At 43.3% G+C, this 26133-nt stretch overlaps 3 protein-coding genes across 5 annotated transcripts in view; 1 reads left to right on the plus strand and 2 right to left on the minus strand.

Moving 5' to 3' along the window:
- Positions 1-12342: 12342 nt before the first annotated feature.
- On the minus strand, positions 12343-15852 carry LOC124851051 (gastrula zinc finger protein XlCGF57.1-like). Its single transcript, XM_047339373.1, has 2 exons — positions 15412-15852; positions 12343-13955 (listed from the first exon to the last, which is right to left on the minus strand). The coding sequence occupies exons 1-2, from the start codon at positions 15695-15697 to the stop codon at positions 12718-12720; spliced, it is 1524 nt and encodes a 507-aa protein (XP_047195329.1). The 5' UTR covers positions 15698-15852; the 3' UTR covers positions 12343-12717.
- Positions 15853-19285: 3433 nt separating this feature from the next.
- On the plus strand, positions 19286-23185 carry LOC118104484 (bladder cancer associated protein). 3 transcript variants are annotated; one of them, XM_047339380.1, is made up of 2 exons: positions 19286-19407; positions 21199-23185. In XM_047339380.1, the coding sequence occupies exon 2, from the start codon at positions 21397-21399 to the stop codon at positions 21658-21660; it is 264 nt and encodes an 87-aa protein (XP_047195336.1). In that variant the 5' UTR covers positions 19286-19407; positions 21199-21396; the 3' UTR covers positions 21661-23185. The 3 variants fall into 3 exon arrangements, with proteins under 3 accessions (XP_047195336.1, XP_047195334.1, XP_035007280.1); XM_047339378.1 differs by having other exon boundaries at positions 19291-19559; XM_035151389.2 differs by having other exon boundaries at positions 19291-19510.
- A 2303-nt stretch (positions 23186-25488) lies between these two features.
- The window catches only part of ripor3 (RIPOR family member 3), a 35263-nt gene continuing 34618 nt past the window's right edge, over positions 25489-26133 (minus strand). The window contains 2 exon segments of the mRNA XM_047339370.1: positions 25489-25874; positions 25955-26046. Of these exon segments, the coding sequence (XP_047195326.1) occupies positions 25774-25874; positions 25955-26046 (193 nt within the window). The 3' untranslated portion in view covers positions 25489-25773.

The following is a 26133-nucleotide window of genomic DNA, read 5'->3' on the forward strand; positions in this document are numbered from 1 at the left end:
CAAACTTATAAACCTCACACAGAATCGAATAAACAGTCTTGCTTAGCCTAGTATAATTATTAAGCCCAGTTGTGTTACCAGTCCGTAGAAAGGGAAAAAGGAAGTTGCTGTGCAGTTCGCAGTTTTGTGTCGTCTTGCTGGTTTCGGTTGAGCGGTATAGCTCAGTTGCTGGCTGAAGTTTTCCTGCAGGACATCGCATCGCTGCTAGGACGTTGGTAGAGCTTGAGGGCGAGGAGGTTTCCTTGGTGAGATGAGCTGGAAGCTGCACCTTTTGCTCCTCTCAAGAGTTGGATGGGAAGAGAAGATGTGAGCTGGAGAAGAGGCTCCACAGCCTTCCTCCTGTGGAAGGATCGTAGGAAGAGGCAGGAAGAGGCTTGACAGCCTTCTCTCCGTTGAGGAGTGTAGAAAGAGAGAATAAGCTGGAGAACCTAGCTTATATTGGCCCGGTGACATCACAGGTCATGGGGTCCAGAGTGACCAATGGGAGTTGAAACCTGTGTCCCTGGGGGTTTCACCCCTCTGTGTGAAGTTGATGCCCTCTGGGACATTGAGTTCCTTGCTCTGGTTTTTACTGGCCCCTGGGAGACGGAGTCCTGGAGGGACATGCTGCTTCAGGCTTTGATGGCACATGTAGGCCGAGTGTGGTTTCACACAAAACCATGGCCCAACAGCAGACAGAGACAGGAAGTGACGTATTAACTCTGCTGCATAGATCATGTGATCATGTTTACATCACCCCGACACCGTCGTCAGCTCTTATCACCACAAACTCTCTTCACATCTCTGTCTGGTCTTCTAGTGATGACGTCATTAGGAGGAAGGAAGACGGCTGCGTCGAGTCAAAGCTTGAATTCACCCAAAGAGCAAATAGCCCACGATCATCTAAAGTGTGGGAGTTTTTTTAGACGGACACCAAACAACATGTTTCTCTGTAAACTCTGCAAATCCAAAATGATCACAGCAGCACAACCGTGATGCACGAGCACTTGAAGCTGAAGCATCCAGGGGAGATTTCTCAAGATGGCATCTGGAGCGAGACAGAACCGCAAGTTTTACTTTTTGTCCTGAAACAAGTGTAATATATTACGATTATCAACACGTGGAGTGGAATAGGAATAGACTGGAATAGCAGGAGTCATCTTAACTGCACAACTCCAGTGACTGAATCAATCCATGTTGTAAACCAGTTTTAGTATTTAAATAAAACCCAGATGCTCCAGTTCAGGGAAAGTGTTGCTATGACCTACATGGATTTATTCATCTATGTGTCACAGCGATCATTTTGAAATCAAGCATCTCACAAATAGGGTCTATTGTTATTAATATAACACAACAGTGATGTAGAAATTATACTCACTTTAAAATATGCCAGTATCATAATTATTCACACAATATGTGTCTGTTTTTACACAAAAGGAGCCAAAATGCATGAACACCCCAGATGTGTGCTGAGCTTTCTAACAGCATGTTGCAGATGATTATCAAAGACACGTGACCCCGGCTGCCGTTGAGGGTCAAAGCTCCTGATCCTTTGATCTACACATTTCATCAACTTAACCAACCAGACATCGTTTTAAACTCATCATTCCCTTTAAGAGTGTTAGTTTGATCAACTCGTGTTAGCAGAGCTGGAGCTAGCTAACGTTAGCCTGTGAGCGGCTCCTCGAGGACTGACCGACTCTGTGCAGCCGGAGTTCGGGCTTCATCACGGCATCCAGCAGCCTCCTCTGGCGGCAGACCTCCCGCTCGGACCGCTCCACTCTGTGTTCGTACTCCGCCACGGTTTCCTCAATCACCGCGACGATCTCCTCCGCCGCCGCCGCGAGCCGCTCGGTGAGCATCGCCCTCAGCGCCGGACTCGAGCCGTTTCTCCTCCTTTCTCCACCTGCAGCAGAAAGCCTTCCGCGGCAGCGCTGATCCGCTCACGTACCGACACCCGCAGCAGCTGCACGGCGGACATGTTCCTCGTCTTTGCGCACTTTGAGTCCCGGAGCGGACAAAGAGAGCCAGCGGCAGGAAAACAGAGACACCGAGCTCAGAGCCAACAGCGACGCCTGCTGGACTGGAGGACGAGGAGGAAACTAAAGTACTAATACTGTACAGTAGAAAATATGGAAGACGAAACATGACTTCATTATAAATAAATATATAAATAAATGTATAAATAAATACTTAAATGCATAAATAAATAAGGTATAAATATAGAAATAAATGTCTTAAATTTATTTCCACATATATCTTTTCTGTATTTCTGTGTCCCTGTGCTAATGAGACTGTGAGTGCCTCGCCTCATTTTGTACTGAGCACAAAATGTTGACTGTTGAAGTCAATTTTCATGATGTTTAAATGCAGCCTCATAAATGCTGGAGCGCATCAAACAAACACTAAGTTACTTCATGTACTGATCAGGTCCTGATAACTAGTAATGAGTGATTATTAGTTAAAGTGAGAGCAGGTCAGAGTGGAGGCGGAAACAGAAACTTCAGCTCAGTACAAACCGACTGCAGCTTCTGCTCTGATCATTGAGCAGCTGAGACCAAAGAAACTCTCTCACTGCACGAAAAGCCAAATGGTTTTTTAGGAGATTGATCCAGATGCGTGGAGCATTAGAACTGGGTGCTGCTTCTCCATGTTTAGTTTGGACTGATGGGGACAGAAAGTAGACCCGTCCCAGACTACCTGAGGGGACTGGATGGTTAAATAGTAGTAGATTAGAAATGTATATAACCATTCAGTGCCTTATAAACCAACAGCAATATTTTGAAATCTATTCTTTGATGGACAGGATGCAGTGAAAGGACCTGAGAACTGGACTGATATGATCCACTGTCCCGGTGCTAGTGAAGACTCAGGCTGTTGTGTTTTCAATGAGTTGCAGCTGTCTGATAATTTTTTTTTACAGTCTATCGATTTGTTACAGTCTACCCAGCTCAGACCTGAGGGCACTTCACAATCGAATCGTGCCTCTGGTGATCGTCCTGTCTTTCCGTTCTCCAGATTGTCTTCTACAAGTTTGTGGGGCAGGGAACGTCACCTGTACTGTCACTCAGGGCACTGATCAAACCACCTACAGCGTCCCAGATGAGGGGGCATCAGGCTGTAGCTATTCGTGGACCAACGCAAGTGACACAGGTGGAAGTGAAATAAACCAGAGTATTCCTTATTCTTATTCTTATTCTTATTATTGTTATTATTTTGATCTACCAACTAATTTCAAAATTCCACATCTTGCAAAATGTTCATTTTATCGGCTTCACTCTTGTATTGGCATGCATATGTTATCACTTCATCAGTAGGATGGTTGAGCTCATCTTGTATGTTGTCATTAGCACTCCGTGCTCGTGATCAGGAAGGACTTAGGAAGGATGGTACAGTCAGGAGTGCGAACGTGAGCACCTTCATCACCTCAGAATGCTTCCCACGGGTCATCTACAGGGGAGACTGGCTTTCAGAGGTATTACAGCTCTAATCTGAAAAAATATGTTTTTGTTTTGTTATGCACAAATGTTTGGTGACGAACTTCATTCTCAGAATTAGGAATAGAAGGTACAGAATCTATACCTCAGCCAAGGCTGGACCATCCAGCACGACTGTCTAGTTGTTATAGTAGACATATTCAAGAAAAAAGGGAGTGGTCTGATCACCTAAATGATTACAGAGTGAAATGAAAACCAATGAAACATATATTTTACTCTTAACTACGTGTGTCTGCTAAAGAGAAATAAACTTAACACAGTATAATACAGCAACACAAAATATGTGTCTAGAAAGGCTACAGTTTAACTACAGTTGTGGAACAAATAATTTAAAGAAATTTGAAAATTTTAAGCTGCACTAAATCGCTTATAAATATCAACTCACTAAATATGACTGCAGATTTTTTTTAATCTGTTATGTTAAAGTAAGGATCTGACCCTTTGTCCTGATTTTTGCAAAATTGAACGAGTTCTTCTCATGCTGCGACCCCATCCCTCCTCCAAGTTTGGTGTAAATACATTTTTTGTTATGCTGCTGATAAACCAACCAGCAACCAACAGACATGTGTGAAAACTTTATTCTGTGAACTCAGACTAGGACAATAACATAATCCAGATTTTTTCCTGCACAGAGAGATTTCGTGCCGCCTTCGCCTCCCGACAATGCGACCCAAAATCCTGTTGTCACTGTATTGTCCCTTTGTTTCTTCTCCATAGCAAGAAGTGCACACATCTAACTGCACCGGTGAGTATCATTTCCTGGCAGACCTATTCATGAAGTTTAATGATACTGTGTTTTATTCCATTGTATTCTTTGTATTCATACTTTTAATCTAAAACGTGTATTTCCATTTATCCAACGATCTGATGTAAGAATGTTTTCTTTTTACAGTTGTCTGCCGTAAAAAGGTTGTGCCTCCGGAAGGTGAGGATGTATTAAAAGCAATAAATTATAGTTAGTGTTTGTGTCGTTGAGTTGTTTACAGTCTAAAGCTGCTTTCAGACATGCACAGAACTCTGGAGAACCTCAGGACCTTCTCCAGAGGAGCTGTATATGTGAACGCAAATGTCCTTCTGCTGAACCCCCAGTAAAAAGTGGAGTATGTTTGGTGTCGAGATGAGAAAGAAGTAAATTGTTTCTTGTCTGGGTGATGTGCTCTCCAGATGTCCATCATAGAAATGTAATGGGTTCTTACCTGATACATACCACATCTGTTCACCAAGTCTCGTGGTAATCCGGCCCGTAGTTTTTGGGTAATCTTGTTTATAGCCAACAAACTTACAGACAGGGGTGAAACATAACCTGCTTGGTGGAGGAAACTATGTGGCTGTTGTGGGGATGAGACGTGTTAGACGACACCCTGCCTGACCAGTTCATATCACAATTGTGACTTAAATCTGTGGATTGCGTTCCAGGTGGCGATGTTGAGCCATTTTGCCACACCCATTTCTAAATACTCCAGAATACGTACATTTTCACCACTTTCTAACTTTCTGCAGACTTTGGTAACGATTTGAGCACGTTGAAGCCCTCAAAAAGCCCCTTCTTTTGCCTGAAAAATAATAATAATAATAATAATAATCCTGTCAATTTCAATAGGGCCCACTGTCGGTGCTCGGGCCCTAATTAAGTGACCAAATAAGGGAACAGTGTCCCTGCACCTTGTGAACAACATTTCTTTGTACTTTATTTTAAACCTAGAGCTGTTTGAGTGAGAAACATCTTCATGCAGATACTGCATTAGTTCATATAGTAATAATACAATTACTATACTATATATTCTTATGGCAGTAATACAGTAAGTGTGTTTTTAACCTGGAGTTGAGAAAAAGTGGAAACAATCTGCAGGATTTTCTGTCTGATGCACAAGTAAAGATAAATTCATTCAGGCAGATCTCAGCCTCCTAAACCTCTTTGCACCAGGGGTCCCTCCGCGCCAGCAGCTAATGCCTGTTAGCTTGTCGGTGGTTAGCAGCTACGTACGCAGTCAGTTGTGGTAGAATGAGCCCGACAGGAGTCAGGTCAGTTGACATTTCCACACCCACACGGACGCTGCACATCAATCTGGGACGTTTCTGAAGCCGAACCGCCGCGAGTTTGACTCTTAATGCCTCGAAAACACCGGTGACAATCTTTTGTTGTGTTTTCAAGCTAATTAGCTAGCTAGCCTCCGGTACGTGTTGTTCTCTGGTCCACGGAGGAAACAGTCAAGACAAACGTGGCGGGGTGTGTGCGTGCGTGCGTGTGCACGTGCTGGAGATGAAGGGTTTAAACGCCGAGATGTCTGAGTCTCAATCAACGAGCGGAACCACGGAGGCCATGTGTTTGAAAAGCTTCTACTTTTAGAGCTAGCTCCCACTGCTAACGACTGGTGCCGCCCACCGCGACTGGAAGTCCCACCAAATTACCGGCAAATATCCTGTTAATTAAAGGGTTTTATTCTTTTACACTCGTTACATCAAGTGATTCGTGGCTCCACTTGCCTCTAACCCCAGTTTCTCTGCTGGTAAACGGTGCAGCGCTATAGTTTGAATGGGGCTCGGTTGTGAACACAGGTTAGCATTAGACGCACCTTTCAATTAGCATCAAGATCTGTCCGTAAAGAACCCAACTGCGTGTTCTGCTGTTTGAGTGAGTTAGCTGTTAGCTCCAGCTAGCCGTGGCACAACGTCAGTGTTAACTAGCTGCTAGTGAACAACGAGCTAGTTAGCTGTAGTTAGTGTGTTAGCATCGAGAGTGAGGCAGGAAAAAGCTGCAGCTGTTCCCAGTCACTTAACTTTCCGTCCTTCGGTCACTTCCGAACCAGAAGGGCGCTCAGAGGTCACTTTATTTATCCTATCCGACCCATAACCCTATTCTAAAGTCTAATGAAAAATATCCTGGTGAGTTTTACATCCCTGCAGATGTGTGAAATACAATGATGGTGCCGCGGACGGCTGCCTCGGTGTGTTGGTGCGCGATGTTTTGTCTTGTTTTGTTAGTTAATTCAGTGTTTTGCCTCAGAACCGGGAGCTCTTTCACCAGAGAAATGCTCATGAACATCAGGGTCATACCTCCTGAGAATTTATTTCCGACTTTTATTGCCTCATCTGTCGAAATTTTGGATATTCTGGTCAAAGGCGCCCTCACCTTCGTACATACAGTGAAGCGACGGAGGAGAGGTAAACGTGCCGGTTCACTTGTGCGTCTCCGCCGGCGGGGACTTCGCACACCGCTACCAGGTATATTCCTCTCCAACGTGCGTTCACTGTGCAACAAGCTGGACGAACTCCAGCTACTAGCTGGTAAGAACAGAGACTTCTCCTCATCTTCCGTCCTGTGCTTCACGGAGACGTGGCTGTGTGGTTCGATACCGGACTCTGCGCTGCAGCTGGCTGGCTTCCAACTTTTCAGAGCGGACCGCCACACGGAACTCTCCGGCAAGACGAAAGGTGGAGGAATCTGCTTCTATACTAACTGCGGCTGGTGCAATGATGTGACATTGATTCAACAGCACTGTTCTCCTGATCTGGAATATTTTTTTATCAAATGCAAACTCTTCTACTCCCCCCCGTGAGTTTGTTTCATTCATTCTGGTCGGTGTTTACATTCCACCGCAGGCTAACGTGCAAGAGGCACAACGCGTGCTCGCCGACCAGATACTGTGTGTGGAACAGACTAACCCGGACTCCTGTCCTCGGCGACTTTAACAAAGGAAATCTCACCTGTGAACTCCCCAAATATAAACTTCTGGATCACTGTTACACCACAGTAAGCAGTGCCTATCACGCCGTCCCCCGGGCTGCACTGGGACTCTCGGTCATGGTCCATTTGATTCCTGCATACAGGCAGAAACTAAAACTCTGCAAACCTGTTGTGAGGACTTCAAAGCAGTGGACCAGTGAAGCTGTGGAGGATCTTCAGGCGTGCTTGGACTGTACAGATTGGGAGGTTTTCAGGACTGCTACAAACAGTCTGGACGAGTACACAGAGGCTGTGACTTCTTATATAGCTTCTGTGTGGACAGCTGTGTCCCATCACGCTCCAGGGTGTGTTACAACAATGACAAACCCTGGTTCACAGCCAAACTCAAAAAGTTAAGGTTGGAGAAGGAAGAAGCGTTCCGGAGTGGGGACAGAGACAGGTTTATAGAGTCGAAATACAGGTTTAGCAAGGAGGTGAGAGAAGCCAAACGTCTGTACTCTGAGAAACTCCAACATCAGTTCTCAGCCAATGACTCTGCCTCTGTCTGGAAAGGGCTTAGGAAGATTACAAATTGTAAGCCTAGAGCCCCCCACTCCACTAACGACCCACACCTGGCCAACGACTTGAATGAGTTTTACTGTCGCTTTGAAAGACAATGGGACAGTCCTGACACCATCCCCCGTGACACCACCCTCCAGCCCATCAACTGCACCTCCCCCACCATAGCAAAGGCCGGCGCCTTTCCACAACTGCCCACCTCAGAGCCCCCTCCCTCCTCCCCTATCACAGTGACGACTCTCTCCATCCTGGAGAGGGACGTCAACAGACTCTTCAGGAGACAGAACCCCCGCAAAGCAGCCGGGCCAGACTCTGTCTCTCCATCAATCCTGAAACCCTGTGCTGATCAGCTGTCTCCGGTGTTCACAGACATTTTTAACACCTCACTGGAGACATGCCACGTACCAGCCTGCTTCAAGACCTCCACCATCATCCCTGTCCCCAAAAAAACAAAGATCACTGGACTCAATGATTACAGACCCGTCACCCTGACCTCTGTGGTGATGAAGGCATTTGAGCGCCTTGTGCTGTTCCACCTCAAAGCCATCACTGACCCTCTCCTGGACCCCCTGCAGTTTGCCTACAGAGCCAACAGGTCTGTAGACAATGCAGTAAACATGGCCCTTCACTTCATCCTCCAGCACCTGGACTCCTCAGGAACCGACGCCAGGATCCTGTTTATGGACTTCAGCTCTGCCTTCAACACCATCATTCCGGCTCTGCTACAGGACAAGCTCTCCCAGCTGAGTGTACCTGACTCCACCTGCAGGTGGATCACAGACTTCCTGTCTGACAGGAGGCAACACGTGAGGCTGGGGAAGCATGTCTCTGATTCCAGGACCATAAGCACCGGTTCCCCTCAAGGCTGTGTTCTTTCCCCTCTACTCTTCTCCCTGTATACCAACAGCTGCACCTCCAGTCACCAGTCCGTCAAACTCCTTAAGTTCGCGGACGACACCACCCTCATTGGGCTCATCTCTGGTGGGGATGAGTCCGCCTACAGGTGGGAGATTGACCATCTGGTGACCTGGTGTGGTCAGAACAACCTGGAGCTCAATGCTCTGAAAACCGTGGAGATGGTTGTAGACTTTAGAAGGAACCCAGCCCCACCCACCCCCATCACCCTGAGAGACTCCCCAGTCGACACTGCGGAGTGCTTCCGCTTCCTGGGCACCATCATCTCCCAGGACCTCAAGTGGGAGCTGAACATCAGCTCCCTCACCAAAAGAGCTCAACAGAGGATGTACTTCCTGCGGCAGCTGAAGAAGTTCAACCTGCCAAAGACAATGATGGTGCACTTCTACACCTGCATCATCGAGTCCATCCTCACCTCCTCCATCACCATCTGGTACGCTGCTGCCACTGCCAATGACAAAGGCAGACTGCAGCGTATCATCCGTTCTGCTGAGGTGATTGGCTGCAATCTGCCATCTCTACAGGACCTGTTTGCCTCTCGGACCCTGAGGCGTGCAGGTAAGATTGTGGCCGATCCTTCCCACCCGGGTCACAAACTCTTCAAGGTACTTCCCTCCGGCAGGAGGCTGCGGTCCATCAGGACCAAAACCTCACGCCACAAGACCAGCTTCTTCCCGGCTGCAGTTGGCCTTATCAACAAGGCCCGGGACCCCCACCTGACTTGGACTCTTATCCCGCCCCCACGCCTCAAGTCTGTGTTACATTAACACACATTACATTGCACATTGCATATTGCACATTCACATTGCAATCCTGTTTTGCATTTTACTTAATTTTTTTATATCTTTTAATTTTATATTAGTTTTTTTCTTATGTGTAGTACTTATTGTGTTTTTATGTTTTATGTTCTTTGTATGCACCTATATACCAAGGCAAATTCCAGGTAGGTGTAAACCTACTTGGCAATAAATACTTCTGATTCTGATCAGTGGTTTTACCTCCACGTCTAACTCCGGTGACGGCAGCGACTCCTCTCGGCTTCTCCTCTGAAATCACCGAACAGGAAGTTGAGCCTGTAGCGACTTTGAAAGTAAGGTTTTGGCACTTTATCGATTCCTCTTTGGAAATAGTGACTATCATCGCTGGAATGCTGCATCACGTTAAATGTATAACATAAAGCGATTTCAAATATCTCTATTTTGCTTATAGGAATGGTTGTCACTGCTGAGGATGTTTACTGTTCCCTCTGCAACAACACGCGTTAAATGTACTTACGTGCTGTTAGCCTGATGCTTCTCTTTAACGGTGCTGGAATGGCTGCTCTATGCTCCTCAGTAAATCTTGAGGCTTTGACACACGGGCAACATTTAGAGGCCAAAAGCATGAGAATAAAGTGAGTTACAGTGTAGAAGTCAAAGTTACAGAACCTCGAGTCCAAGTCGAGCCCCAAGTCTTCTGTCTTTAGTGTTGAATGTTCAAGTCAACACGTCACGTGCAGGTCACTCATCTAATGTCCGAGTCACTTTGATCCCATCTGTATTACTGTGGTTATAATATCCGAGGCTCAGCGATCAGTGATTAATTGAGTATCAGGATCATGTCCGTGTTGCCAAAAGTATCTTCAAGACACTAAGATCGTGTACAAGTCACCATGGCACATTTCAGTCGTTTTGGTAATGTCATTAAAGATCTGTCACAGCTTTGTGATCGTGAGATATAACGCTCAAGTCGTGTCTGAACGACCAGGAGTTTGTCTGAGTCACTGTCCGAGTCAGTAGGATCATGTCCGAGTCAGTAGGATCATGTCTGAGTCACTACGATCAAGTCAGTGTGATTATATTTTAATCAAAAACATTACTTGTCTTCACTATAAACTACGCTGATTTAAATGCATTTTTTCAGCTCAGCAGGATTTACGGAGTGTTCAGGACAGAGTGAGGACTCAGGATTAGAGTTTCTTAAAAGTGCGGTATATATTATCTGTTTCTGAAAGCACAAGAGACCGGCAGGACGCGTTCCCCTTGTCCTGCACTTGAAGACAGATTATACGAGCATGTAGCTTTCAGCACTGCAGCCTCGATATAACAACACAGACAGCATCTGCTTCTTTCATTTGCTGAAGGAGTCGGTTTGAAAGACAAATTTTGTCGCCTTCTTGCTAGAAATCCACTTAACACTGAACAGATCCTTTAAATCTGTTTTAACAAGTGCTTTTCTTTCCAGAATCTGGCAGCCTCACGCGGTTTTGCATTTAGTAGCAGTGCTTCATGATTTAATCTACATATTCGAAAATGAGTGAGAAGCACAAATTTATTTAATCTCACCCCTTCTCCATAAGTCATTAATTAACAATTATCTTACTTAACCAGCTTCCTATAAATCTATGAATATGTTTACCTGTACAAAAAATATGTAATAATAAATACAATATAAATAATAAAAATAAGGCTATAAATGTGTATTTATACATGTTTATTTGTACATATATACAAACTCATACACCTACATCAGAATTATTTTATTGGCCAAGTTTTCACATCTAAATTCTCTATTTACAACAGTGAACTATGAATATGTATAATATGAATAGTTGCTGACAAATCCTAATAAATCTTTTGTTGCAAACGATGCAACTTAAATCTTTAACCACAGAGCAAGTAAATTCATTCTCTCCCATATGACTACTCATATGCAGTTACATTACCCATGTTGTGCCATAATGCATCAAACGTGATACCATAAAATGGTGTGCCTTTTGGCATTCAATAAATTTGGTTATAAAAATAAAATATGAAATATTAATATTAAATTATTAATATTACATAATAACTTTAATTGATTAAAGTTACCGCGGGGCACCACCCTTCAAAGGAAGGGAAAAGATAGCCAATTTATTGATTAAGTCTCATAAAATTACTAACTACAAATTTGGAACTCTGATTAACAATTAAATTAATAACTATAACCAAAATTACCATATAGATAGTTAGCTAAGTTGAAGGATATGGAGTTCTTGACAGTGTAGAGGTTGGCAAAATTCACTTATGCAACATTAATGAAAAAACATTTGTGAAAGAAAAACATTTATTATGAATATAATAAAGTATAAAAACACAAACTACTAACAGTGTAATTACTAAACAAAGATAGGTATGTGTGTGTGTCTGTGTGAGTCAGCGTGCTTTCAAAATGGCGGCTGGCCAAAATGATAACCTCCCCCATGTGCTTCCAAAATGGCGGCTGGCCACTTTGAAGATAACACCCCCTATTGTCTTTACGACATGTAGCAGGGGTCAGAGCTAATTAGGTGAAGGGATATGCATGTGTCTGTGTGTGTGTGCCAAATTAGACAAAGTTACTAGATTGGATGCAACGAAAGACTGTGAAGAGCATAACAGACTAACATTACTTTCTCAGTAACTTGTAACCAAAATATCACAACACCACAAATCAAACTCATAAACATCACACAGAATCGAATAAACAGTCTTGCTTAGCCTAGTATAATTATTAAGCCAAGATGTGTTACCAGTCCGTGGAAAGGGGAGAAAAGGAGATGCTGTGCAGTTCGAAGTTCTGTGAAGTCGTCTGGCTGGTTTGTGGCTCCTGCCTTGGTGATTCTGTTGAGTTCAGTTGCTGTTTGAAGTTCTCCAGCAGGACATCGAGTCGCTGCTTGAAGGGTTGGTAGAGCTTGGAGTACGAGGAGGTTTACTTGGTGAGATGAGCTGGAAGCTGCACCTTTGTGCTCCTCTCGAAGAGTTGGATGGGAAGAGAAGATGTGAGCTGGAGAAGAGGCTCCACAGCCTTCTCTCCGTGGAAGGATTGTAGGAAGAGATCGAAAATAGGGGGAAAAGGCCTTATATTGGCCCGGTGACCTCACAGGTCATGGGGTCCAGAGTGACCAATGGGAGTTGAAACCTGTGTCCCTGGGGGGGTTTTCACACCTCTGTGATGTTGATGGCCCCTGGGAGACTGAGTCCTGGAGGGACATGCGGCTTCAGGCTTTTGGCTGCACATATAGGCAAAGCTTTGGTCTCCCAAAAACCATGTCCCAACATCCATTAGTCTAAATCTTTTACCACACTAGGAGCAACTAAATGCTTTCTCTCCTGTATGAGTCCTCATATGTACAGTTAGATTGCTCTTTCGGCTAAATCTTTTACCACACTCAGAGCAAATAAATGCTTTCTCTCCTTTATGAGTCCTCATATGTCCAGTTAGATTGCTCTTTTGGTTAAATCTTTTACCACACTCAAAGCAACCAAATATTTTCTCTCCTTTATGAGTCCTCATATGTTCAGTTAGATCGCCCTTTTGAAAAAATCTTTTACCACACTCGGAGCAACTAACCGGTCTCTCTCCTGTATGAATCCTCCTATGTGCAGTTAGATTGCCCTTTAGAAGAAATCTTTTACCACACTCGGAGCAACTAAATGCTTTATTTCCTGTATGAATCCTCATATGTGCAGTTAGATAGCCCTTTTGAAGAAATCTTTTACCACACTCAAAGCAACTAAATATTTTCTCTCCTGCATGAATCCTCATATGTGCAGTTAGATAGGCCTTTTGAAGAAATCTTTTACCACACTCGGAGCAACTAAACGGTTTCTCTCCTGTATGAGTCCTCATATGTACAGTTAGGCGGCCATTTCGGCTAAATCTTTTACCACACTCGGAGCAACTAAATGGTTTCTCTCCTGTATGAATCGTCATATGTGCAGTTAGATGGCACTTTTGAAGAAATCTTTTACCACACTCGGAGCAACTAAACGGTCTCTGTCCTGTATGATTCCTCATATGTATAGTTAGATTGTACTTTTGATTAAATGTTTTATCACACTCAGAACAACCAAATGCTTTCTTACCAGTTTTACATTTCATATCACTTAGAGGCTGTTTGTTATTTGTTGTATTTAAACCAGACTGAGGTTCCCTGGTCTGCATCCAATCATCTTCACTGCCTTCAGTCTTGTCCTCAGTACCTTGTTGTAAATGTCCATCAGGACCTGAGTTCCTGGCTGGTTCTTGTTCTCCACAGTCCGCTCTGTTCTCCTCAGTCTGACTCTGATGAAGCTGTGACAACTCAGGTTTCTCTTCATCTTCTTCACTCTTCACAGTGACAGCAATCCATGTGAACTTGATATCAGCCTGCTCAAGTTGTTGAAGCTGCTCTCCCTCCTGATTGGTCCACGGTTCCTCCTGTTCCTCTTTAATGTGGGGGGGCTCTGGGTCCTCCTGGTCCACAATGGGGCTCAACTGCTGCTGCTTAGGGGGAACCTCTTCTTTATTCACCATCAGCTGCTGTACGTCTGCAGGACACACTGAAACACAAATACACACGTTTATCATTTCAGAGTTTCCTGAAGTGTTTTTAAAAACTTGTGTTGTGTCGTTTAATGTCGACTGTTATTATTTTTGAATGATCACACTCAGGAAGCAGAGATGTTGAGGTAGTTCATAGTTACCTCAACATCTCGACGCAGCTCGTAAATTTAGCAGCTTTAAACACTGGAAGTGTTTCCAGTAAAAAAGTTTTATATTTTGAGGCCAAATAAACAAATTAGGACACTAACAGAGCAGAGCAGGGCGAGTGGAGGTTAGTTAGTTGGTTAAGCTGTTTTCAGACATGACCTGTGGGTAACAACCAGAGAATTGTCTCCAGAGTTTCTCCAGAGTTTGTGTTTCACACATGAACAACACAGCAGCAGGTTTTCTGCACAGACTCGTTCACAACAGTATCAAATCCTCCTCATTACTCAGGTGAAGGTGGAGCAGCAGACAGAGACAGGAAGTGACGTATTAACTCTGCTGCATAGATCATGTGATCATGTTTACATCACCCCGACACCGTCGTCAGCTCTTATCACCACAAACTGTCTTCACATCTCTGTCTGGTCTTCTAGTGATGACGTCATTAGGAGGAAGGAAGACGGCTGCGTCGAGTCAAAGCTTGAATTCACCCAAAGAGCAAATAGCCCACGATCATCTAAAGTGTGGGAGTTTTTTAGACGGAGACCAAACAACATGTTTCTCTGTAAACTCTGCAAATCCAAAATGATCACAGCAGCACAACCGTGATGCACGAGCACTTGAAGCTGAAGCATCCAGGGGAGATTTCTCAAGATGGCATGGTCGGAGACAGAACCGCAAGTTTTACTTTTTGTCCTGAAACAAGCGTAATATATTACGATTATCAACACGTGGAGTGGAATAGGAATAGACTGGAATAGCAGGAGTCATCTTAACTGCACAACTCCAGTGACTGAATCAATCCATGTTGTAAACCAGTTTTAGTATTTAAATAAAACCCAGATTCTCCAGTTCAGGTAAAGTGTTGCTATGACCTACATGGATTTATTCATCTATGTGTCACAGCGATCGTTTCGAAATCAAGCATCTCACAAATAGGGTCTATTGTTATTAATATAACAACAGTGATGTAGAAATTATACTGACTTTAAAATATGCCAGTATCATAATTATTCACACAATATGTGTCTGTTTTTACACAAAAGGAGCCAAAATGCATGAACACCCCAGATGTGTGCTGAGCTTTCTAACAGCATGTTGCAGATGATTATCAAAGACACGTGACCCCGGGCTGCCGTTGAGGGTCAAAGCTCCTGATCCTTTGATCTACACATTTCATCAACTTAACCAACCAGACATCGTTTTAAACTCATCATTCCCTTTAAGGAGTGTTAGTTTGATCAACTCGTGTTAGCAGAGCTGGAGCTAGCTAACGTTAGCCTGTGAGCGGCTCCTCGAGGGACTGACCGACTCTGTGCAGCCGGAGTTCGGGCTTCATCACGGCATCCAGCAGCCTCCTCTGGCGGCAGACCTCCCGCTCGGACCGCTCCACTCTGTGTTCGTACTCCGCCACGGTTTCCTCAATCACCGCGACGATCTCCTCCGCCGCCGCCGCGAGCCGCTCGGTGAGCATCGCCCTCAGCGCCGGGACTCGAGCCGTTTCTCCTCCTTTCTCCACCTGCAGCAGAAAGCCTTCCGCGGCAGCGCTGATCCGCTCACGTACCGACACCCGCAGCAGCTGCACGGCGGACATGTTCCTCGTCTTTGCGCACTTTGAGTCCCGGAGCGGACAAAGAGAGCCAGCGGCAGGAAAACAGAGACACCGAGCTCAGAGCCAACAGCGACGCCTGCTGGACTGGAGGACGAGGAGGAAACTAAAGTACTAATACTGTACAGTAGAAAATATGGAAGACGAAACATGACTTCATTATAAATAAATATATAAATAAATGTATAAATAAATACTTAAATGCATAAATAAATAAGGTATAAATATAGAAATAAATGTCTTAAATTTATTTCCACATATATCTTTTTCTGTATTTCTGTGTCCCTGTGCTAATGAGACTGTGAGCGTCTCGTCTCATTTTGTACTGAGCACAAAATGTTGACGAGTCAATTTTCATGATGTTTAAATGCAGCCTCATAAACGCTGGAGCGCATCAAACAAACACTAAGTTACTTCATGTACTGATCAGGTCCTGACAACTAGTAATGAGTGATTATTAGTTAAAGTGAGAGCAGGTCAGAGTGGAGGCGGAAACAGAAACTTCAGCTCAGTACAAACCGACTGCAGCTTCTGCTCTGATCATTGAGCAGCTGAGACCAAAGAAACTCTCTCACTGCACGAAAAGCCAAATGTTGGCAGTCAGTGCCCGTTTACAGGATGCGAATTCCGCGTTCACCCGTGACACAAACTGGCAGAAACATACCCCCGGTAGAGCAGTGGGGGGGCTGGGGAGGGGGGAGTGCCGCCGGGGAGTCGCTGAGCGAAGGTGTGATCTAATTAGCATATGAATCGCAGCGAAATCGCTGGTGAGAACTCATCTCACTTCACCATTGGATGAAACCACAGACCTTTGAAACAAAAAGTCACTTGTGATTGGCTGGTAGATCTGTCGGATGTTAGTTATGTTTAATTTAAATGATTCAAACGTGTTCGCTTGTCAGTCAGAAATAGAAAACAAGTTCATAATGAAGTCAGTGTTACGATTCTCAGCTTTAAAATATGTCATAAATTTTGTCACACTTATATTATATTTCTTTATGAAGAAGATCATAAGTTGTAATCCGTCATTGGAGCCCAAATAGTATGATAGTGTTTTAGGAGGAGGAGGAGGAGCTTTACAGCAGAGTAATGGGACCGACTCTGCTGAAGCTGCTGGGATATCACAACAGTGGTGGTGGAAGCCTCATGGTTTTTTAGGAGATTGATCCAGATGCGTGGAGCATTAGAACTGGGTGCTGCTTCTCCATGTTTAGTTTGGACTGATGGGGACAGAAAGTAGACCCGTCCCAGACTACCTGAGGGGACTGGATGGTTAAATAGTAGTAGATTAGAAATGTATATAACCATTCAGTGCCTTATAAACCAACAGCAATATTTTGAAATCTATTCTTTGATGGACAGGATGCAGTGAAAGGACCTGAGAACTGGACTGATATGATCCACTGTCCCGGTGCTAGTGAAGACTCAGGCTGTTGTGTTTTCAATGAGCTGCAGCTGTCTGATAATTTTTTTTTACAGTCTATCGATTTGTTACAGTCTACCCAGCTCAGACCTGAGGGCACTTCACAATCGAATCGTGCCTCTGGTGATCGTCCTGTCTTTCCGTCCTCCAGATTGTCTTCTACAAGTTTGTGGGGCAGGGAACATCACCTGTACTGTCACTCAGGGCACTGATCAAACCACCTACAGCGTCCCAGATGAGGGGGCATCAGGCTGTAGCTATTCGTGGACCAACGCAAGTGACACAGGTGGAAGTGAAATAAACCAGAGTATTCCTTATTCTTATTCTTATTCTTATTATTATTTTGATCTATCCAGCACGACTGTCTAGTTGTTATAGTAGACATATTAAAGAAAAAAGGGAGTGGTCTGATCACCTAAATGATTACAGAGTGAAATGAAAACCAATGAAACATATATTTTACTCTTAACTACGTGTGTCTGCTAAAGAGAAATAAACTTAACACAGTATAATACAGCAATACAAAATATGTGTCTAGAAAGGCTACATTTGAACTACAGTTGTGGAACAAATAATTTTAAGAAATTTGAAAATTTTAAGCTGCACTAAATTGCACACTTATAAATATCAACTCACTAAATATGACTGCAGATTTCTTTAATCTGTTATGTTAAAGTAAGGATCTGACCCTTTGTCCTGATTTTTGCAAAATTGAACGAGTTCTTCTCATGCTGCGACCCCATCCCTCCTCCAAGTTTGGTGCAAATTCATTTTTTGTTATGCTGCTGATAAACCAACCAGCAACCAAAAGACATGTGTGAAAACTTTATTCTGTGAACTCAGACTAGGACAATAACATAATCCAGATTTCTTCCTGCACAGAGAGATTTCGTGCCGCCTTCGCCTCCCGACAATGCGACACAAAATCCTGTTGTCACTGTATTGTCCCTTTGTTTCTTCTCCATAGCAAGAAGTGCACACATCTAACTGCACCGGTGAGTATCATTTCCTGGCAGACCTATTCATGAAGTTTAATGATGCTGTGTTTTATTCCATTGTATTCTTTGTATTCATACTTTTAATCTCAAACGTGTATTTCCATTTATCCAACGATCTGATGTAAGAATGTTTTCTTTTTACAGTTGTCTGCCGTAAAAAGGTTGTGCCTCCGGAAAGTGAGGATGTATTAAAAGCAATAAATTATAGTTAGTGTTTGTGTCGTTGAGTTGTTTACAGTCTAAAGCTGCTTTCAGACATGCACAGAACTCTGGAGAACCTCAGGACCTTCTCCAGAGGAGCTGTATATGTGAACGCAAATGTCCTTCTGCTGACCCCCCAGTAAAAAGAGTATGTTTGGTGTCGAGATGAGAAAGAAGTAAATTGTTTCTTGTCTGGGTGATGTGCTCTCCAGATGTCCATCATAGAAATGTAATGGGTTCTTACCTGATACATACCACATCTGTTCACCAAGTCTCGTGGTAATCCGGCCCGTAGTTTTTGGGTAATCTTGTTTATAGCCAACCAATTTACAGACAGGGGTGAAACATAACCTGCTTGGTGGAGGAAACTATGTGGCTGTTGTGGGGATGAGACGTGTTAGACGACACCCTGCCTGACCAGTTCATATCATAACTGTGACTTAAATCTGTGGATTGCGTTCCAGGTGGCGATGTTGAGCCATTTTGCCACGCCCATTTCTAAATACTCCAGAATACGTACATTTTCACCACTTTCTAACTTTCTGCAAACTTTGGTAACGATTTGAGCACGTTGAAGCCCTCAAAAAGCCCCTTCTTTTGCCTGAAAAATAATAATAATAATAATAATAATAATCCTGTCAATTTCAATAGGGCCCACTGTCGGTGCTCGGGCCCTAATTAAGTGACCAAATAAGGGAACAGTGTCCCTGCACCTTGTGAACAACATTTCTTTGTACTTTATTTTAAACCTAGAGCTGTTTGAGTGAGAAACATCTTCATGCAGATACTGCATTAGTTCATATAGTAATAATACAATTACTATACTATATATTCTTATGGCAGTAATACAGTAAGTGTGTTTTTAACCTGGAGTTGAGAAAAAGTGGAAACAATCTGCAGGATTTTCTGTCTGATGCACAAGTAAAGATAAATTCATTCAGGCAGATCTCAGCCTCCTAAACCTCTTTGCACCAGGGGTCCCTCCGCGCCAGCAGCTAATGCCTGTTAGCTTGTCGGTGGTTAGCAGCTACGTACGCAGTCAGTTGTGGTAGAATGAGCCCGACAGGAGTCAGGTCAGTTGACATTTCAACCCCCACACGGACGCTGCACATCAATCTGGGACGTTTCTGAAGCCGAACCGCCGCGAGTTTGACTCTTAATGCCTCGAAAACACCGGTGAAAATCTTTTGTTGTGTTTTCAAGCTAATTAGCTAGCTAGCCTCCGGTACGTGTTGTTCTCTGGTCCACGGAGGAAACAGTCAAGACAAACGTGGCTGGGTGTGTGTGTGCGTGCGTGTGCACGTGCTGGAGATGAAGGGTTTAAACCTTGAGATGTCTGAGTCTCAATCAACGAGCGGAACCACGGAGGCCATGTGTTTGAAAAGCTTCTACTTTTAGAGCTAGCTCCCACTGCTAACGACTGGTGCCGCCCACCGCGACTGGAAGTCCCACCAAATTACCGGCAAATATCCTGTTAATTAAAGGGTTTTATTCTTTTACACTCGTTACCGAAGTGATTCGTGGCTCCACTTGCCTCTAACCCCAGTTTCTCTGCTGGTAAACGGTGCAGCGCTATAGTTTGAATGGGGCTCGGTTGTGAACACAGGTTAGCATTAGACGCACCTTTCAATTAGCATCAAGATCTGTCCGTAAAGAACCCAACTGCGTGTTCTGCTGTTTGAGTGAGTTAGCTGTTAGCTCCAGCTAGCCGTGGCACAACGTCAGTGTTAACTAGCTGCTAGTGAACAACGAGCTAGTTAGCTGTAGTTAGTGTGTTAGCATCGAGAGTGAGGCAGGAAAAAGCTGCAGCTGTTCCCAGTCACTTAACTTTCCGTCCTTCGGTCACTTCCGCACTTTGTTGATGCAGATTCGAACTCAGGCCGATGCTGGTTCGTCTCTTCAGTCAGAATTAGATTCAACAATCACCTGCATGTGATTAGTTTGTTCTCCCACACGTCATGTGTCCACGCGACAGCAGGTAGTGACGTTAGCTGAGAGGCTAGTCTGCAGCAACCAGGCCCTGACAAGGAAGTTACCCATGCAAATAGTTGGTTAAATGTTTCCTGAAGTGTGAGAGACAATGATTAGTCCCAACTGTCCGAGTCCAAGAGAGACAGCAACGTTATCCTGCATGTCGAGAGAAACATGTCCTGTAAACACATGCGTATTTTAAAAGCCACTTTACAGTTTGTATTAATGTCTAACGTGGACAAATGCTTCTTCTACGGGGACGAATCACTGCTAAAGGAACGAGGATCATGTTAAACTATATCACAAGTTAAGGCAGATGATTCGAATTACATGTTGCTGCAGTGTAAAACATCGACCAGTTGACCTTTTCACAAATTACAAAGCTGAAACCAGAGAATGTTTTAGTGTTTTTGCTTTAAAACAACTTGGAACAATAATCATGATAGAATTTCTAACTTATTTTCTAATTGACAAATTGTTTCAGCTCAGAACTAAACTATTTGATCAGGTTTTCATCTGTAGAATGTGAAGATGCTTATGGATGAGTTGAATAATACACGTAGCTTCTTCCACTCTCTGTATTTAAGGTTAGAATAAACATTCTAATACAGTCACAGAAAAGATGTTTGAACTGTAGCTGATGCAGTCAATTCCATAATGAATGGAGAAGTAATTGGTTTCATTATCTATAGTCATTAAACTTTTTCCCATCCTCTCACTTATGAGCGTTTGCTGCAAATTCTTGCCCATATGCCATCGTGGATCTTTCTTGCACTTTATGGAGCAAACAATTAATAGTTGATAACGATATTTATTTCAGCTCTGGTTTGAAGAGACTATTAAAATGTTGACCTCCTCGGTCGTTTGACTTCTCTGTCCTCTGCTGTCTCCAGGGATGACTTGACGACCGCAGCCTCTGACTTCCTCGACCGGTCCCTGCATCACTGCAGCTCAGTCAGATAGAACGACTCCTCCACATCGTACCATCTGCGTAGGGCTGACCCCCCACCACATCCTTCTAACAACCTGTGAGTGAACGGTGCTCGCGCCACAGAAGATCCTCTGCCAACGTCCTTCAACAAAGAGAGACGATGTATTGTCTACAGTGGCTGCTCCCCGTGCTGCTCATCCCCAAACCGCTCAACCCAGCGCTGTGGTTCAACCACTCCATGTTCATGGGCTTCTACCTGCTCAGCTTCCTGCTGGAGAGGAAGCCGTGCACCATCTGCGCCTTGGTCTTCCTCGCTGCCCTTTTCCTCATCTGCTATAGCTGCTGGGGCAACTGCTTCCTGTACCACTGCCAGGACGCCGCGCTGCCGGACGCTGCCCACGACCCAGCCATAGTCGGAACCTAGGAGGGTAAAGACGGGGAGAGATATCGGGGGGGGGAGGGTGAAGGGTGATGAGGCTTTACTGTAGAATGATACTGCCATGATATAAGAGGGGACGGACCACACTTTTGGGGGTCGGAGAGTGGTGAGGTGGCGCTGAATGGAGGCTGGAGGGTTGTTCTGCTGAAAATACAGAACACTGTCACAGAGGCTGTGGGGGGGGGTTGTTTTTTTATGCTGTCAAGAGAAACTGACTTAAATCTGAGGTGGTCGGAGGAGAGGAGGGAGAAGCTACATCGGAGGAGACGTGGACGAGAGACGGCAGCGTAGAAACTTGAAATGTGCAGACACGTACACACGGACACGTGTTGACTTGAGGAGAGAAACATTTTATTTTCTGAATCTTTCATTCCAGCATTTGAATGAAAACCAGACGATATTAATAAATAAATATATATATATATAAATAAAAATACATAAATACACCACAGGTGACACAGGGGTCATTGTGGCCGCTGTGTTTCAGGTTTCAGTTTTCTGCTTCCTCTCTACTTCAACCAGAACTTCTCCAAAAACCTGCAGGGTCGTTGTTTGAGAAGGATTCGACGGCCTCAGTCCGCCTGACCCCGAGGAAATCTCCAGACGGAGCTCAGGCGATTCGAGTTTTCACGCTCAGTCCTCACAGTTGTCCGCAAGCTTTCTGTACCTGGTGGAGTCGGCCTGCCTCTCAGAGTCCAACCTTTCCCAACTCTCTCTGCACACGTAATGCTACCCTTCACAAGGAGAGCACACTGGACAATCAATAACTGCTGTGAATAATTCCTCCTTTGCCGCATTGCCACACACACACGTACACACACAACTCAGACGGCGTAATAATGCTGAGGAACTGTCCCGTCGTTATTACCCAGCGTGCACTGCAGCTGCTCCTCCGCTCATCTTACTCCTCCCGCCTTCGAGGGAACGTCCCCGATCCGCCAGACTTACGATTTGATCTTTATTTGTTCTTTTTGGTGTTTTTTTTTGTTTTTTTTTAAATCACGCATGGGTTGACGTTATTTTTTTCGTTTCATGTGTTAAGTTCACACACAGATTTTAGTGAGTTTAAAGAAAATGCCGAACGTTTCCAAAGGGTATAAAAATCTCTCTGTGTGTGTGTGTGTGTGTGTGAATGTGTGTGTGTGTGTGTGTGAGTGAATGTGTGTGAGTGTGTGAATGAAAGGTTTGTGTGTTGTGTGATCAAGTCATGCTGATGTGCGCAAAAAAAACCACGTTGACGCATGGAAACAAGCAGCAGGGGGCAGTATTTCCAGCAAAAATAAGCAATACAGAGTGCTGGCTGCAGAAACTCCGTTATCAACAAGTTTACTGTGTGTGTGTGTGTGACTGCTCTAAGTGTTATGATTACCTGTTGGACACAGGCTACGGTGTTTATACTGTGTACCTAATGGTGTGTGTGTGTGTAGCCTTGTGTAGCAGTGCACATCATGCTCACTGCTACCTGATTGCTTTGGTTTTAATTTAAATAAAGTTTTTTCCTCTCAACATGTTTAAACTGTGATAAGTTGAGTTTGTTATCGGGTTTCTTTAAATTATTCTTTCGATGAGTTTGGTCTTAAATTATTTGAGTAAAATCCTGATTATTTTCTCTATTTGTTTTCATCAGAAAATCATATGAAGTCAGACAAAAAGCTTAAATTCTCACTTCACAACCTGGAGCGATAAAACTTTCTCTTTTTCATAAATTGATTAATCTGTTTTTTAATAGTTAACACTCAGTTAATCAATTAATCGTTTCATGTGTAATTGTAAACAGTATTTGGTATTTAAATTAATATCAGTGATTCATAATTTATACGATTTAGAAACTTCAACTATCAAATGAATGTAGCTAAGGAGTTGAAATGTCCTGAAATGTGGCTGGTTGTAGTAAATTGAAATACTTTCTACTTATTTACTCTACGGTGGAATTAATTTGAAAGTAACTGAAGAAATTCCCATAGAAAAACCATAAAATTAAATATCTTTCAAAACAAATGTCTCATAATTAGACAAGTAAATTTAAGCAAAAACATGAATTAATTAAGAAATCGTGTCAATTGTTTCTACATGTAACTCGGAAGAAGAAATGCAGTAATAGATTGTCTCCGTCATACAAGCCAATAATAAAATGGTATTACTTCACATTCTATGGTATTAGAAAGTATAAATGGGACATTAAATATATATTAGGACAGTATGGCGTCATGACAGCAGGTCAAAATGATACAAGACGAGGAAACGATATGAAACTGCGCTGGAGCTGGATGTGTTTCAGATGATGATGCAACACAAGGACAAACAAACCTGTTCCACCATCGTCACTCAGCTCCTGATAATTAATATCTTCATCCTGCTGCAGCCGCTCAGGAAGTCTCGTGTGTTTCCACGACGACAGAATGATTTATCACAGACGCACATCTTTGTGCCAAAATACAGCTTGAGCATCATCATGGTCAAAATCTGAGTTTTTTAGATCCAAACCGAAAAAAAACTACAAGAAGATATTCAGAAATGAGTCACTGTGCATAACAAGTGTTTTTTACTTTTGGTACTTAAAGTACATTTGGCTGGTAATACTTTTGTATTTCTACTCATAGGAGTGCAGTGTTTCTACACTGTAGTATTTTTACTTTTACTTTCTACTTTTTATTCCTCTGTGCCAGCAACACCCATCATTTCCATCTTATCTCCTCATCTCCTTATTTCATCTCATCTCAATTCTACAAAGAAGGACATATACCAATTAAGAATAAGTAGAAACTGCAGCATGTGTTCCTGCAGGACGAAGACAAAACAACTGAACTGCTGAACATTTAGATCCTGCTTCATTTCTGCAACATAAATAATGATTTAAGCGTAGTGAAGTTTTTTGTAGTAACGTTTCTCGTGCACTCAAACAGTGACGCAGACTCCACGACTTCCTCCAGATATAAAACTCTGCCGTCGTCTTCCCACGACACTTTATTGACCCGACAAACAGTCTGTAAATATCTCAGGTCCCGGGTCAGTTTGACCTCAGTCTGATGTGTGGCGAGACAAAGCATCCAGAGGTCAGGGCCCCTCCCAAACATCTGGTTCCCTGAGCAGCCAGCAGAGGGCAGCACCTGCCTCTGTGTCTCAGTTTTCCTTTTTCTGGAGAAACACAGTTCATGAGGTTTAAATATCGATAAGTGACAATATTCGTATCCTGATTTTTGGCTCTGAACCATAGTTGGTAGCAAACTTGTTTATTGAGACTAAAATTATTTTACAAATTATGCTTGAAAAAGGAGATTAAGACAAAATCATTTGTCCTTCGTGTAAATGTCCCCTGTGTTTGTATCTCAAATCACAGGATGGTTTGGATTTGTTTGTACATTATTTCCCTCAAACACACATTTGTGACACAATGTGAAAATAAAATCCAGTGAAACAACCATAGAGATTTACAATCGAGTATTAGGACAACTTAAAGGGGAAAAAAATCTGATCTCTCCATAATAAAGTCATATTATTATGCAGAATAAAGTTGTTTATATTACAATACACAATTTGAATATTACGGAAATAAAGTTCTTATATTACAAAAATGAAATTGTAGAATCACAATAATAAAGTTGTATTGCGAATTAAACACCTAATATTACTAGAATATGTCGTAAAAGTGTTAGAATAAAGTTTTAAGTCTTGTAATAATACAAATTTATTCTTTATTTGTGAAATCTCAGATTTTTTTGCCAACATGGCTCTAACACTCCACTGTTAAAAAAATGGTCCCAACTCTGAATAAGCAGGAATCATTTTCTTATCTGGTTAAAAAACGTAAGTAGATTGTAACAACGGATTTTTTTTTATTTTTGAACATAATTTTTCATATTTGACTGAAATCAAGTCCCAGTAAAAGTGACTTTTCTGTCGATCCGTCCATCATCAGCTCTTCCTCTGCTCACATCACCTTTATTATGAAGGTTTTTCAGAATAAGAGGCTTAGTCCTTCAGTGCAGGCTCATAAACTTCATCCAGCTCAGACACAAACCTCTCGTCTCTCGTCCTGAAACTCAGGATCGTTGAGATTCTTCATGTTTCATCTTTTGTTTTTAAAATAAAAACAGTTTCCTATAGAATCGTGATCTCAGTCTCTTGGTTCTGAAAAGCCTCCTCCTGCATCTCCGTGTACAGCTGCTCCATCCTCTGGAAGGCCGAGAAGCCCTTCTTACCTGCAGACAAGGAAACAACTTAAACATGATCCAATAGAAACCATTCAGCTGCTGAATGAAGAGGGATTCATTGTTTTCACCAAACGAGAGGACGGTCTGTCTGGCAGCGCCGCGGAGATCTTCATCCGCTGATCTCCACAAATCTGCTATGTGGTCCACACACTCTGTCGCCGCACACACACACACACACACATACACACACCAGACAGTGATCAAAACACTACACGTCTGTGTGTGTGTCTGCAGACAGTTTGTAAAA

Source organism: Hippoglossus stenolepis, chromosome 3 (assembly GCF_022539355.2).
Source record: "Hippoglossus stenolepis isolate QCI-W04-F060 chromosome 3, HSTE1.2, whole genome shotgun sequence".
Lineage (NCBI taxonomy): Eukaryota > Metazoa > Chordata > Actinopteri > Pleuronectiformes > Pleuronectidae > Hippoglossus > Hippoglossus stenolepis.

Coding starts and splice junctions, on each gene's coding strand:
- LOC124851051 (XM_047339373.1), bottom strand. CDS start 15,697: ATGTCCGCCGTGCAGCTGCTGCGGGTGTCGGTACGTGAGCGGATCAGC. Junction 13,956..15,411: donor ACTCCGGCTGCACAGAGTCG/GTCAGTCCCTCG, acceptor TTTGTGTTTCAG/TGTGTCCTGCAGACGTACAG.
- LOC118104484 (XM_047339380.1), top strand. CDS start 21,397: ATGTATTGTCTACAGTGGCTGCTCCCCGTGCTGCTCATCCCCAAACCG.